The sequence below is a fragment of the Rosa chinensis genome, chromosome 2 (genome assembly GCF_002994745.2).
Source record: "Rosa chinensis cultivar Old Blush chromosome 2, RchiOBHm-V2, whole genome shotgun sequence".
NCBI lineage: Eukaryota > Viridiplantae > Streptophyta > Magnoliopsida > Rosales > Rosaceae > Rosa > Rosa chinensis.
In genome coordinates, this window is record NC_037089.1 from 31,182,949 (window position 1) to 31,197,130 (window position 14,182).

Genomic DNA, 14,182 nt, shown 5'->3' on the forward strand with positions numbered 1-14,182 from the left:
CAAAAGAATGAACTCGCACAAGAAGAAGCCATTATGCCGGAATGCAAAGACATAGGTACACAACAGAATGAATCACTAGCGCCACATACAAAAATTACGAAATGTGACCCTGTGATGACATATTCACCACGCACAGCCAAGAATCCAAAACATGCATTTCAACACGAAGTGAAACACGTTCAACCCAGATCTCTTGGGGAAATTAGAAATGCATCAGTCGCCTTCTGAAAAACAGGAAAATTTTGATTGACCAAGTAAACCAGTCATCCTTCCCGTTATACAATTTAAAGCTCTAAATTCTTACTATAACATCAATAATTCTATGATAGTGGCCAATCAATAAATTAAATACAACTTTATTTGCTACTGTACAGGAATGCTACCCAATCCCTCGTGAGCTCTCCATTCTATCTAAAATTATGCCTCCTTTGAAGAAAATTATAAATCTCTACTCCACATGCCCCGTTAATGCTGCATCTTCATCTTCTTCATCATGTTCTTGCTCCACACCTTTGACCTGTAAATGCAGATATCCATGTCAGATACAGACAATCTTGAGCTAACGAACTTATTCAATATGTTCCAACTTCTTGGACAAATAAGGGAGAGGAAGGCAACAATGTCATTTTGAATAGAATAAAGAAAAGTGATAATCTATAAGAGGTAGGAAGCAAGAAGTAAAGCTTGAGAATAAATTTCTGGTCCTGAAACCTGAAAACTTTGGAGACCAGAAGATAAAATGGAAATTTGGACAAGCAGTTGGTAGCAATGTGAAACTATTTCCTAGTGGTATTCTTTTATGAAGTGTTGAGATTCCCACTTGGGAGAAATTCATAGTCATATTCTTTTACTAGATAATTCAAGTACAGGCTAATGGGTGGGATTTCAGGATTGAGCACGTTTTGTTCTCTCCTTTAAAATTCATAACTCAAGGACCGAGGAATATACTCATTCTTCTAGGAGCTTACATTTTTTCGTGCAAACAAAATTAGACATGGGAAGATAATTAGCAAGGACATTCATCTGTCACCTCTTTGTTACTTTATTTATATTTGGGTATCCACTAGTCATACTGTTCTAATCTCTTACTTTCACTATTCTCAAATTTCTCTAGGGATACAAGTGAAAAGGTGGATATTCCTTAGGAGAGAAGCACATTTTGAAATCTCAGTGGGCTTCTTTGATTAATCATTCTATGGCCAATTTAACATAGATAGATCATGATTGGATGGGAATTATGCTTCACTGTAATGTTCCTCTATAAGTATTCAGACACTTTCTTAGATGGATAATTTGTCTGTCCTTTGCCTTTACAAGTAATTGTATCTTAACCAATATAAGAAAATGGTTGTTGTGTGTGTGTGCACGCGCATGGCGCATCTACAGTTAGTCCACAGACCAGGCTTCTAGTCCAAAAGATATATACATTCTTGAGAATCAAAGCATGATTGTCATTTGTTACCTCAGGTACATAATGCATGAGCATATTTTCAATGCCAGATTTCAGGGTGACTGATGAGCTTGGGCAGCCACTACACGCTCCTTGCATGCTCAGTTTAACTATTCCGGTTTCTCTATAGACAATATTCAAGAAGTGATAAAAAATAATCAGGAACTCTCCGATAGATAAATATTAAAAAATTACATTATATAAAAAATGAAGCCACCTAAAACAAAAAGAAAGTCATAAATTATCCAACATCAAAATAAAAAAGACAAAATTAAATGAAGGAAGACTTACGGATCAAATCCCTTATACTCAATGTCCCCGCCATCATCTTGAACTGCTGGTCTGATGCGAGTCTCCAACAATTCTTTGATCATGGCAACTATTTCTGAATCATCCTGCAACAGTAACCACAACATGTTGATATCTATTGGATTTATGATGAAAAAAAAGGATCTTATGAGATTTTTGCACAAAACACAAAAAGTTTTTTATTTTGGCCAGTAAGAAAAGAGTAACTATATGCTCAAAATTTCAAGTTCTAATTTCTGCTTCGTAGTCTTGGCAGGCTCTGTGCATGAGAAACATCCCGGTGAATAACAGCATGCCCTCATCACTGAGGTTTTGCACAGAGTATTCGCAAAGTGGATGACTTTCTTGCAAGTCCTTATTAGTATCGTTGTATCAATAATATTCCACTACAAGATGTAATAAATAGTATTTTAAAACAAGAAGAAAAAAAATGCCCATCCAAAGGGGACCCACTATTTTCAAGAGCTACAAAGGCATCATTGACTATTAAAGCGCGCGCACCTATGAAGCACAGATACGCCATTTTGGCCTCGTATCCCGTATCGATCCGGGATACGGGTACGATACGCGCGGATACACTCGGATACGCTTGGATACGCGGATCCGGATTTGGATACGGTTTGGATACGTCCGTATCTGAATGGGATACGAATTTTTGTAATTAAATTGGATACGCGGGGGTAATAGTGACTTTTTACGCTGAAAAAAAAAAACAAAAAAAAAACAAAAAACCAAACCCAGATCGAGCTCTCTCTCTTTAGCCAGTTCCTTGCCCTGAAAAACTCCACAGCCCTCTGCTTTCCTCTCTCCTTTCTTCTCCTCGTAGCCCTCTGCTCCTCTCTCTCGCTCTCTTATATATCATTCCTTTCTTCTTCTCTTAATCAATCAACTTGAGCTCATATTGGAAACCAAATGTTGATGGAAACTGGTATAAACAGATCCTCTCCCGAATATATAAAATAGATCGATAGCAAAGTTCAAGCATAACAAGGGAGAGACGAGATCTGGAAACTCAAACTAGCAAAGAAGAAGAAACAGATGAAAGAGGAGAGAGAGAGGAGGGGGGGGACCGTGAGTCCGTGACTTTTTTTTCCTTTTTGCCTCGAGCAGGGATTAAAAAGACAGATAGGCTTATGTTGCTTTCTCATAGAGGATCCACACCCATTGTGATAATGTATAAAATTAAATTGTAAATTGTGTATTTTCATATTTTCTTTTCTGATTTTTTTATTATATATATATATATATATATATATAATCGACGTATCCTTCACGTACCCGTATCCTATTATATTTAAGATTTACCGTATTCACGTATCCGATCGTATCGTATCCGGATACTCGTACCCGTATCGGTGCTTCTTAGGCGCGCACACAGATATATTCACAACTTTGAGCACATGATCGAAGGAACTACTTTTGCATTAACAAAATGGCACTTTCTTTTTGTACATTTTTCAAGAAGACTAAAAGAGCAACTAAATTGGTCTCTGAGTAACAAAAGAGTAACAATAAAGAGTAACCAGTGGTCCTTCCAGAAGACACTCAGATGTTATTGTAGCTACGACTCCCAGATAGGCACAATAATAGGTATGATAAGGTTGTAGTGAGACTAGCATTTTCAAAAGTCAAGAAGGTAAAAAAGAAACATACTATTTCATGAAACTTGGGATAAATCAATAAAACTAATTTCAGAGCAAAGGTATAACTCGGTTCTGCTGACTGTCAATTAGCATAAAAACTCAAAATGCATTGACAGACATGAATTTGTGGACATACCTCATTAATAGCAGTGTCCTTTGCTGCCGCAGCTTTTGAGTCGAGAAAGAGTGGCTCCCCAGAAGAGTAAAAGTCCATGATTGCTGCAAAGATTTCTGGCTTCAAAAGATCCCATGAAGTATCTTCTGACTTAGTTACAGTAACAAAATCTGATCCAAAAAACACTCGAGTGACACCTGTATTACAGGAAAACATGTTAAGTTTATTATTTTAACTAACAAAATGCCGAAATAAAAGTTCAAGACCAAAAGAAAGGAAAGAAAGAGAGAGAAAAAAAAAAAACCATTTAAACTCACTAAACTGCATCATCAACAATAACTGGAAAATACTAGGGATCAAGTTTTCGGCAATTGGTCAAAATATTCACAACACTAGCTGTTCTGGGATCAACAGACTTGATAAAAAAAAAAACCCTTTTTCTTTTGTAACCAAAATATCATTCAAGTAGTCATACTGTTGCCTGGGTATCTTTGAGATTATTTCTATAATATTTCAAACTTGTGGAGAAAGACCTTCAAGGAAACTGCTTTTTCAAGTTTAAAAGAAAACTATTCTATCTTTACAAACTGATCTTCTTCTACCCAAATACACATATTATAAACCCTATTAGCACTCCTTTAACTCAAAATCTCATATATGGTGGAAAAAAGTTGCATTTGAAAATGAATCTCAATTTTCTTCTTCCTTTTTACTTGAGAATAAAATTCTCTAGTCTTGTTTGGAAAATCAATGTATACTTAAAAACTGAAGAAAAGAACCACAAGAAAAAAAAAATAAGCTAAGAATAGAAAGTAAAGAAAGGGGGGCGACAGTGGGTATAGAGTAAAGTGACCCTGACTAATGACTTCCTGATTAATAAGGGCTGGGTTAAATTGTCTAGAAGTTTTCTTCCTAAGAGGAAAAAGAAATTGAGTACACAATCATTTCTTGAAGTTCTTTTGGTTCATAGAAGGCATCTTTTTGTCTATCTATACAGTTCAGATGCAGTATACAGCTAGTGTCTACAATCATCAACAGCGTAAATCTAAAGCACTCTCTTCCCCAACTGAACCCTAGGCAGGGTGCAGACAGTATAGTGCTTTACAACTCCAATTAGGACCTCCGCATTCTCAAAAGACATGTCTTTTCCATCTCTCAATATAAACCACAGTATACAGACGGAACCATTAAGAATTCCTCTAATCCCATTAAGAATTCCCCTCTGAAATCATTTATGATCTATATCCTCTTAAGGGCCAAGGAAAACATCTAGGCGCAGACGTGTGCAGTTAATAACGATGAGGAGTTACATATAGGTGCATGCTGTAAGCCATAGTTATCAAACACAGAGAAATATGTCCTAGCAGTCCTAATAAAGTCGGTTTTCAACCATCAGTCCAAATCAAATGAAACATAAACAGAGCCAGTAGAAAGCTAGATGCTCCTAGTACTAATATCTTCTGATACTTAATCTCGAAAACAAATACCATAAAATAATGTCAAGAATGATCTTACCATCAATTCCATAAAGGGCCTTGGCCAGTGGGGAATTCATGGCGGACCGGGCATTCGGGAAGTCTGCACTGCCAACTTCCATAACAGGCTTCCCGGGGTAAAACATAAGAGATGCAGGATTGGGTGTGGACTGTGTTTGTATGAACATGCTTCTCCTCTGCCCTGCACAAATGCAACACCAATTACAAACAACCCATCATTCCTTTTACTTTTTTCACTTCAATCTCACCAACAATTCCAATAATGATCGATAAACTCCAAAATTGAATCAAAAGGTACAATCTTTTCAGCTTTCCTTCATTAAATTTCCAAGCTTTGATTTTACAAACTAACCTGAAAGAAGGCCCCATTTTGTAGAAGCGAAAGGAGAAGAAGAAGAAGAAGAAGAAGAGGGGGAGATACGGCGACCCAAATAAGCAGAGAGGAAATAGGTCCGGCGAGAGAAGCAGCGGAAGGTAGTAGGTTGGAATCTTTTGTGAGATGAAAGACTGCGTCCGATCAATCTTGCCAAACCCCTCATTTCTTTTTCTTTTGTGTTTCGGAACAAGGAAATCGCGAGAAGTACGAACTTCTGAGGGAACAAAAGAAGGTTGGAGCGTATTATGCCCAGTACGTTTTGTGCGGTTGTGCCCAAATCCCATTTCTCCTCTCTCTCTCTCTCAGCTCCATTTTACCTACGTGTTTTCACACCTGTCCATCTACTTTAATATTCTTTTTTCTCTCTTTTTTATGAGAACGTCTTCCATGCTCCGAGTTTGGAGTGCTCGGGTTGTTTGGGCCCAGTCACGTGAGCAGTACCATGTAGGTCCCCGGTAGTCATTTGTCAATAACATCTCTCATCATCTCGTCTTCTCTCTGCTCTCTCTCTTTTTGTTTCAAACTGAGAGATGACGAACTGGGACGAATTGCTTGGGTAACTCATCAATGGCCCACCGTCTCCATGGCACACCGGCATTCCCCCGAACCAGCACCAAACAAGGTTCATGGATCTGAGGCTGACTTTCACGAAAAACCCAGAAATCCAAGTCTTCAAAATTAAACCGAATTCGAAAAAAAAATTATACCAAAGTGTATAGCATGGTGAGTAGAAGAAGTTTCTTGCCTCATGCATCCCCAACAGTCACCGGATTCGCCGGAAAAAGCTGAAGAAGCTTTCGGCCTTCGATTCTCCCTCTTCGGGACAAACTAGTACCAGAGGAAGGTCGGCGACAATGAGATGAATCGAACGCCACCGGTGTGACACCGTGAAGTGGCCGGACGGAGGATTCCAGCAGGTCGCCGACTCAGGTCGTCGGGTCGCGGGCACGGGATTGGGAGTCCAATGCATTGATCTAATTTTTTTTTTTTTTTTTTTTTTTGAGATGATGCATTGATCTGATATGAACCACATATATAATCTTCATTTATTTTAATTTAGGGTCCTGATCAAGTAGTGGACAAACATACGGCTTAGATTGCACCGCATGGATTTTTTGTTTCTTTAAAATCATTTTCAACATTTCGAAACATTCAAAAAAATTTAAATAAATAGCTTGGGAGTCCAAAAAATTCTCTGAAAATTCTTATAAACTCGTCACATCGCTTAGTTTATTATCCAACTATCGGTTTCCCTAATTTCTTATGTCTTGATGGAGTTGCTCTTTGAAGAATGTAATTAATAAATATATGGTTATAAAGGTAAATTCGGTTGACGGAATTGATCGAAGTCAAAACGATAACGAAATTCAGCTTACGATAGGCATAAAATATTTTAACTCTCTCATCCAACGGTCAGTTTTTCCAATTTTGTATGTCTTGATGGGGTTGCTCTTTGAAAATTTTGATATATAAATATAGGTTATAAAGGTATAGTTGACCAAATGGATTGAAGTCGAAACGAATGCGAAACTGGCTAGATTTTTTATAACAACACCAAGAAAAATTCCAATCTTCCCATCCAACAATCGGTTTCTCGTGAGTATGAACTATATCAACTATTGTAAAAATTTCGAGAAGTTATCTCCTCGTGATTTAGCTCCCCTTAGGGAAGTATAAGTGTATAAAGGGTTGACCGCTTTGTTTGATGTCGAAATAATGACGGATCGGGTTAATTTTTTTGCACATTAGCTATTATTACACTATAAATAGAGGGATAATGTCAAATTTATCAATTTCAAGTTTCAATTTTTTTGGATCGCACAAAATCCTTATATGCCTACTAATGTAGTCTAACATCTTTATTAGTTAAATAAAAAAATATACCTTCCATTAGGGCTGGGCGTTTAAGCCCAGGACTGGCCCGTGAAAGCCCGACCCGTACGGGCCGGGCCCTATTTTTTTTTCAGTCAAAACGGTCCGGGCCGGGCTTTAACTTTTGAAATACGGTTCGGGCCCGGGCCTAGACTTTCAGAAATGAAAAAGCCCGTCAGGCCCGTTTGACATTAAAAAAGACATGTGTCTCTATACTATTGGCTGGCTATTATTTTTATGTTGTTAGTCTTCATTACTAGTATAGACCTCCCCACACCAAATCATTCTCTCTAATATTAATTCCTAACCCTACTCTCTCTCCTCTCTTCTCATTTCACTCTGCCGCACAACCCCCTTAGTCTCTCTCCTCTCCTCATTTCACTCTGCCGCATAACTCCCTTTCTCTCTTCTTCTCTTTTGGTTACAAGAACTCCGTTCTCTGTTTTCTTCCTTTGATTCTTTGAAGCTTCTCATCTTTGAAATCCAGAACCTTCCTCATGGCCATCGTCTCACCGATCTCATCGCCTCGTCTTCACTCACCGATCTCAACGCTCCGATCTCATCGTCTCATAGATTTCCAGAACCTCTTTCTCTCTCCAATTGGATCCTCCCCTTCCATAGATCCCACGGTCTGCTCTTCCTCTCCTGCCCGCCATGGAAGGATCAGTTAATTGATTCAGTTTTTTTTTGTTGTAGGAATCAGATTTGTTAGTTATGTTGTTCGTTGATAACTATATGAATATGGTACTCATGTCTTTGTTATGTTGTTCAGTTGTTTTGGATTTAGAACGCTACTGATCTTCTTCTTGTTTTTTTTTTCTATTAATGGTAGCATTATAAGCCTTAATGCCCAGAAAAAGGAAATAAAAAGTATCTCTATTCAGCCAAAGCTTAATGGAGGCATTAAAAGCTTAATTGATTTGTATTTGGACTTTGAATATGTTGAGATCTAGAAATACATTAAAAGCTTAATGGATTTGTTTTTGGATTTTGAATATGTTGAGATCTGGAAATACATTAAAAGCTTAATGGATTTGTTTTTGGATTTTGAATATGTTGAAATCTGGAAATACATTAAAAGCTTAATGGATTTGTATTTGGACTTTGAATATGTTGAAAATCTGGAAATATAATGAAAATTGGTATTTGGGCCCGAAAACCCGGAAGCCTGGCCCGAAATGAAACGGGCCGGTCCCTGATGGTTGCAAAACGGGCTTTGGGCCCGAACCGTAAAAAACGGGCCTGTCCCGGGCCCAGCAAAATTTTTGTTGGACTCGGCCCGTGCCCAGCCCTACCTTCCATAAGCAACAAGGTGGAGGAAATAGATTTTACCGAAATCGACCGTTGGATGTTATCATGATAAGAAGAAACGGTTATGGTCAAAATTTCAGTTATTATCGTCGTCCTTTGGGTCTCGATCTACTAGGTCAATCCTAAAACCCTAAATACCACATAGAACTAATATGCTCATAACCGCTCACTCGCAACTTCTTTTTTCGATATGTCAGCTCTCACACTCTCATGGGTATGACCTATATCAACTAATGTAAAAATTTCATAAAATTTATCTACTCGTGGTTAAGCTCCCCTTATGGAGTTATAAGTGTATAAGTAGTTGACCGCTTTATTTGACATCTAAATGATGGCGGATCGGGTTAATTTTTTTACACAATACCTATTAATATGCTATAAATAGATGGGTAATGTCAAATTTATCGATTTTCAGTTTCGATTGTTTAGATCCCACGAAATCCTTATATGCCTACTAATGCGGTTCAACTAGTTTATTAGTTGTATTGAAAAATATACCTTCCATGAGGAACAATGTGGAGGAAATAGACTTTATCAAAATCGACCGTTGGATGTCATCATGATAAGAAGATATAATTATGGTCAAAATTTCAGCTATTTTCGAAGTTGTTTGGGTCTCGATCTAATAGGTCAACTCTAAACCCTAAATACCACATAGAACTAATATGCTCATAACCACTCACTCGCAACTTGTTTTTTCAATCTGTCAACTCTCACACTCTCGTGGCTATGACCTATATCAACTAATGTAAAAATTTCAGAAAGTTTATCTGCTCATGGTTAAGCTTCCCTTAAGGAGTTATAAGTGTATAAGTGGTTGACCGCTTTATTTGACATCTAAATGATGGCGGATCGGGTTAATTTTTGTACACAATACCTATTAATACACTATAAATAAATGGGTAATGTCAAATTTATCGATTTTCAGTTTTCGATTGTTTAGATCCCACGAAATCCTTATATGCCTATTAATACGATTTAATTTGTTTATTAGTTGTATTGAAAAATATACCTTCCATGAGGAACAATGTGGAGGAAATAGACTTTATCAAAATCGACCGTTGGATGTTATCATGATAATAAGATATAATTATGGTCAAAATTTCAGCTATTTTCGAAGTTGTTTGGGTCTCAATCTACTAGGTCAATCCTAAAACCCTAAATACCACATAGAACTAATATGCTCATAACCGCTCACTCGCAACTTCTTTTTTCGATCTGTCAGCTCTCACACTCTTATGGGTATAACCGATATCAACTAATGTAAAATTTTCTTAAAATTTATCTACTCGTGGGTAAGCTCCCCTTATGGAGTTATAGGTGTATAAGTAGTTGACCGCTTTATTTGACATCTAAATGATGGCGGATCAAGTTAATTTTTTTACACAATACCTATTAATATGCTATAAATAGATAGGTAATGTCAAATTTATCGATTTTCAGTTTCGATTGTTTAGATCCCACGAAATCCTTATATGCCTACTAATGCGCTTTAACTAGTTTATTAGTTGTATTGAAAAATATACCTTCCATGAGGAACAATGTGGAGGAAATAGACTTTATCAAAATCGACCGTTGGATGTCATCATGATAAGAAGATATAATTATGGTCAAAATTTCAGCTAAATTTAAGCTATTTTTGAAGTTGTTTGGGTCTCGATCTAATAGGTCAACTCTAAGCCCCAAATACCACATAGGACTAATATGCTCATAACCGCTCACTCGTAACTTGTTTTTTCAATCTTTCAGCTCTCACACTCTCGTGGCTATGACCTGTATCAACTAAAGTAAAAATTTCAGAAAGTTTATCTACTCGTGGTTAAGCTTCCCTTAGGGAGTTATAAGTGTATAAGTGGTTGACCGCTTTATTTGATATCTAAATGATGGCGGATCGGGTTAATTTTTTTACACAATACCTATTGATACACTAAATAAATGGGTAATGTCAAATTTATCGATTTTCAGTTTCGATTGTTTAGATTCCACGAAATCCTTATATGCCTATTAATGCGATTTAATTTGTTTATTAGTTGTATTGAAAAATATACCTTCCATGAGGAACAATGTGGAGGAAATAGATTTTATCAAAATTGACCGTTGGATGTTATCATGATAATAAGATATAATTATGGTCAAAATTTCAGCTATTTTCGAAGTTGTTTGGGTCTCGATCTACTAGGTCAATCCTAAACCCTAAATATCACATAGAACTAATATGCTCATAACTGCTCACTCGCAATTTTTTTTTTTTTTTTTCAATCTGTCAGCTCTCACACTCTCGTGGCTATGACCTATATCAACTAAAGTAAAAATTTCAGAAAATTTATCTACTCGTGGTTAAGGTCCCCTTAGGGAGTTATAAGTGTATAAGTGGTTGACCGCTTTATTTGACATCTAAATGATGGCGGATCGGGTTAATTTTTTTACAGGTATTAATATGCTATAAATATATGGGTACTGTCAAATTTATCGATTTTCTGTTTTAGATCGCACAAAATCTTTGCATACCTACAAATTTATTGATTTCCAATTTTGTTTTCATCCACCCTTTTGCAATTTACCCTTTATATATTAAAATAGTTTGAATCAAAATTAATCTATAAGGATAATAAAGTGATTTTATGAAACAAAAAATAAAAACAAAATAAAAATAATGCAAATGTAGCGGAAACGTGGTGGGTTTCTAACTTTCTACGAGGAACCTCCAAACTATTTTTAATTACCTCCCCACACACTCTTGAAAAAAAAAAAAAAAAACAACAACAACAACAACCACCTTCCTAGGCGCTGTAGGCCGATGCTAGTTTATTTCAAATTTTTTTCTTTTCATTCCATTTTTTAACAAATTTTAGGTAACAAATTCAATTTATTATATATTGTGAAAAAGAAAAAAGAACAAAAAAAATAAAAAGGTAATGGGGGTGGCTCGAACCTGAGTTGCCATTCCCCAAAAGGCCAAAACTAGTGCCCTGAGCCACTGCACCATCATTGTGCCCATATTTGTTATCTTCAGTTTAATTTAACATCTTTTGTCTGAGTATTTTTGCTGATAATTCAGTCTTCTTCGACCTCCTTTAGAGCCTGTGAAATCTGAATTCAATTGCCCATACTGCACAATTGTCCATCTGTTCACCCATCAAATTCAATCGAAATCTAACTCCTAAGCCCATATATTCTAAATCAAACCCGATCTAACTTCACCCTCGACTTCTTGGCCGAGTCCGCCGATGTGACAACAACGACTGGGAGATGATGGACTGCGAGGGATGGTTTTGTTGTCGGAATCGGAACAAATCCAATTCTTCAAATCGTGGGGTTTAGGCTTCTTATTCATTGAATCTTTTTTCAGCATCTTGTCATTTTTCTGTGAATTGGGAACTTGGGTTTGCTGGGTTGAGGGTTATGCATCATAAAGTTTTGAACTTAATGTTAAAGTTTTGTACTTGCAGGATGGAGTTTAGAGGGTCAATGGTAATAAGTGGAATGCAGGGAAGGTGTTTGTGAAATGTTCTGCGAATACAAAATTGCCTCGAATATCATCGATGATACCAGCTTCGACAATATGCAAGGCCTGCAGATCAGCAGTGTTAGCCACTGCTTCAAGGCAGTTCGACTCCACAATAACATTTTCAGCTAGCAAGTCTTACAGGAGCTTCAAGCCATCTCGGATGGCAATCAGTTCCGTATGCTTTGCCTAGACTACTGAAGTAACATGGTTGGCAAAGGCTGCTTTAAAACCACTTGTACCATCTCTAAGATCACCTCCAGTTCCACCATGAGTGAGGCTTGGTAAGAAGCTTCCATCCACATTGAGCTTCCATTGGCCATCAGGTGCAAGTGTCCAAGAGGTTTTAGCCCGAACTATTGGCTTCTTTTCCATTTTCCTAGCTTTGCAGAATTCATCAAGCTAGGCCAATGAACTTAACATCAACACATGTTCAAGTTGACAAGTATCATTCCAAAGCTTGTCATTCCTATTCTTCCACAGAGACCATAGAACCATCATAAGTTTCTCAACAGGTTTTGTTGCAGATGCAATGCGTGGTCTAACATCCACTCTCTAAAATCAATATTTGGTAGCAAGCTGCTGCCTAAATTAAATGGTGGAGCTGTAAGTATCGAAACTGCACCTGGACACTTGCAAAAGACATGAGAATTGTCTTCATATTGATGTGCACACAGTAGACAATGTAGATCCCCCGTGTGACCTTTAGAGCATAATTTTGCTCTACTAGGTAAGAGCATCTCCAACCATTTAGTCATAAACCAAAGTCATATGCAAAATTTGACTCCCCTAGTGTCATCACTATTCATTCAATTTTTCCATCTCCAACCATGTTTAGTCAAAAGCCATAGTCATTTCCAACTAAATATATATTTACATTTTTATTTTTAAAATGAATTAATCTGGACCTTTCATTTTAAATAAAATTAGTCAAGCTTCAATCTCCACCGTTTATTTCATGACCGTTGGAGCTTCCAACGGCTTCTGTCGCAGGCGGGCCCCATTGGAGGCTACTTTCTCTGCGCGTGTACTGCGCGTTTCTTCAATTCAGGCCATTATTTTGTCTTTTTGCGAGAGTAAGGAACTCAGTCTCCCTTAGGTGTGTTGCTTCAAACGTTGCAATTAATCCCATATGTGGCTGGAGCCCACATGTTCCCCATGAAGCCATTTGGCTTTCGTTCTTCGTTCCTTAGCCAAAATGGCTAAGCAATTGACTAATAAGTCATTTTGACTACACTTCACCATTGGTTGGAGATGGCCCCAAAAAAAGCCAAAGCCATTTTGGCTTTTGACTACAACGGTTGGAGATGCTCTAATAGGTCACAACATGCTCTCCAAATGCATATTTTTACCTTACCTGGCACTTGTGCATTCCATATTCTGTTCTAGAGTTGTTTGAATGGATTCCCATTAGAGGAAGAGACAAGAACATTTTCTAGGACAGAAGCACGAGCAATCTAGTAAGCAGTTTTCACATAATAGAAGCCTTTCTTCGTTAGACCCCAAATCAACTTGTCCTCCATATTCCTCCTACCAAGAGGGATGCATAGCACTTGCTGGGCTACTTCCGGGGAGAAAATAGTATGAATGGCCGGAGTCATCCATTCTCTAGTATTAGAATCAATAAGGTCAGACACATATTCAAAAATACAATCAGCTGGCTTGGGGATTAAGAATTGCTGACAGTTTGGGATTCATTTATCATTCCAAATATTCACCTTGGAACCATCACCTATCCTCCATTGTACACCTTCCTTAAGCACTGGTCTGCCATTTAAAATACTTCTCCAGTAGAAAGAAGGAGAAGTTACAAGTTCTGCTTCCCAGAAAGAGCAGTTGGGTAATATCTGGCTTTATAGAGCCTGGCAATAAGGGAGTCTGGATTGGATACAAGCCTCCAACCTTTCTTGGCAAGCATTGCTAAATTATAAGCATAGATGTTTTTAAATCCCATGCCTCCTTCCTGGTTTGTGAGACAAAGCCTTTCCCAACTCCTCCAATGAATTCTTTTCTTGTCATCTGTGTCACCCCAAAAAAATGATACACATAATTGATGTAAATCATCACACAATCCTTTAGGTAATAGATAATAGTTCATTGCATAT

At 37.4% G+C, this 14,182-nt stretch overlaps 1 protein-coding gene across 1 annotated transcript; it reads right to left on the reverse strand.

Annotated features, from left to right (window-relative positions):
- Positions 1-76: 76 nt before the first annotated feature.
- LOC112190376 (nifU-like protein 4, mitochondrial) lies at positions 77-5,932 on the reverse strand. Its single transcript, XM_024329811.2, has 6 exons — positions 5,366-5,932; positions 5,033-5,194; positions 3,539-3,714; positions 1,742-1,845; positions 1,463-1,574; positions 77-517 (listed from the first exon to the last, which is right to left on the reverse strand). The coding sequence occupies exons 1-6, from the start codon at positions 5,550-5,552 to the stop codon at positions 449-451; spliced, it is 810 nt and encodes a 269-aa protein (XP_024185579.1). The 5' UTR covers positions 5,553-5,932; the 3' UTR covers positions 77-448.
- Between the last annotated feature and the right edge of the window lie 8,250 nt (positions 5,933-14,182).

Excerpts from the sequence above, each read along its gene's own strand:
- LOC112190376 (XM_024329811.2), bottom strand. The coding sequence starts at position 5,552 with ATGAGGGGTTTGGCAAGATTGATCGGACGCAGTCTTTCATCTCACAAA. Across the intron at positions 3,715-5,032 it reads GGCCCTTTATGGAATTGATG|GTGTCACTCGAGTGTTTTTT; the intron begins GTAAGATCATTC and ends CCTGTAATACAG. Across the intron at positions 1,575-1,741 it reads GAGTATAAGGGATTTGATCC|AGAAACCGGAATAGTTAAAC; the intron begins GTAAGTCTTCCT and ends TATTGTCTATAG.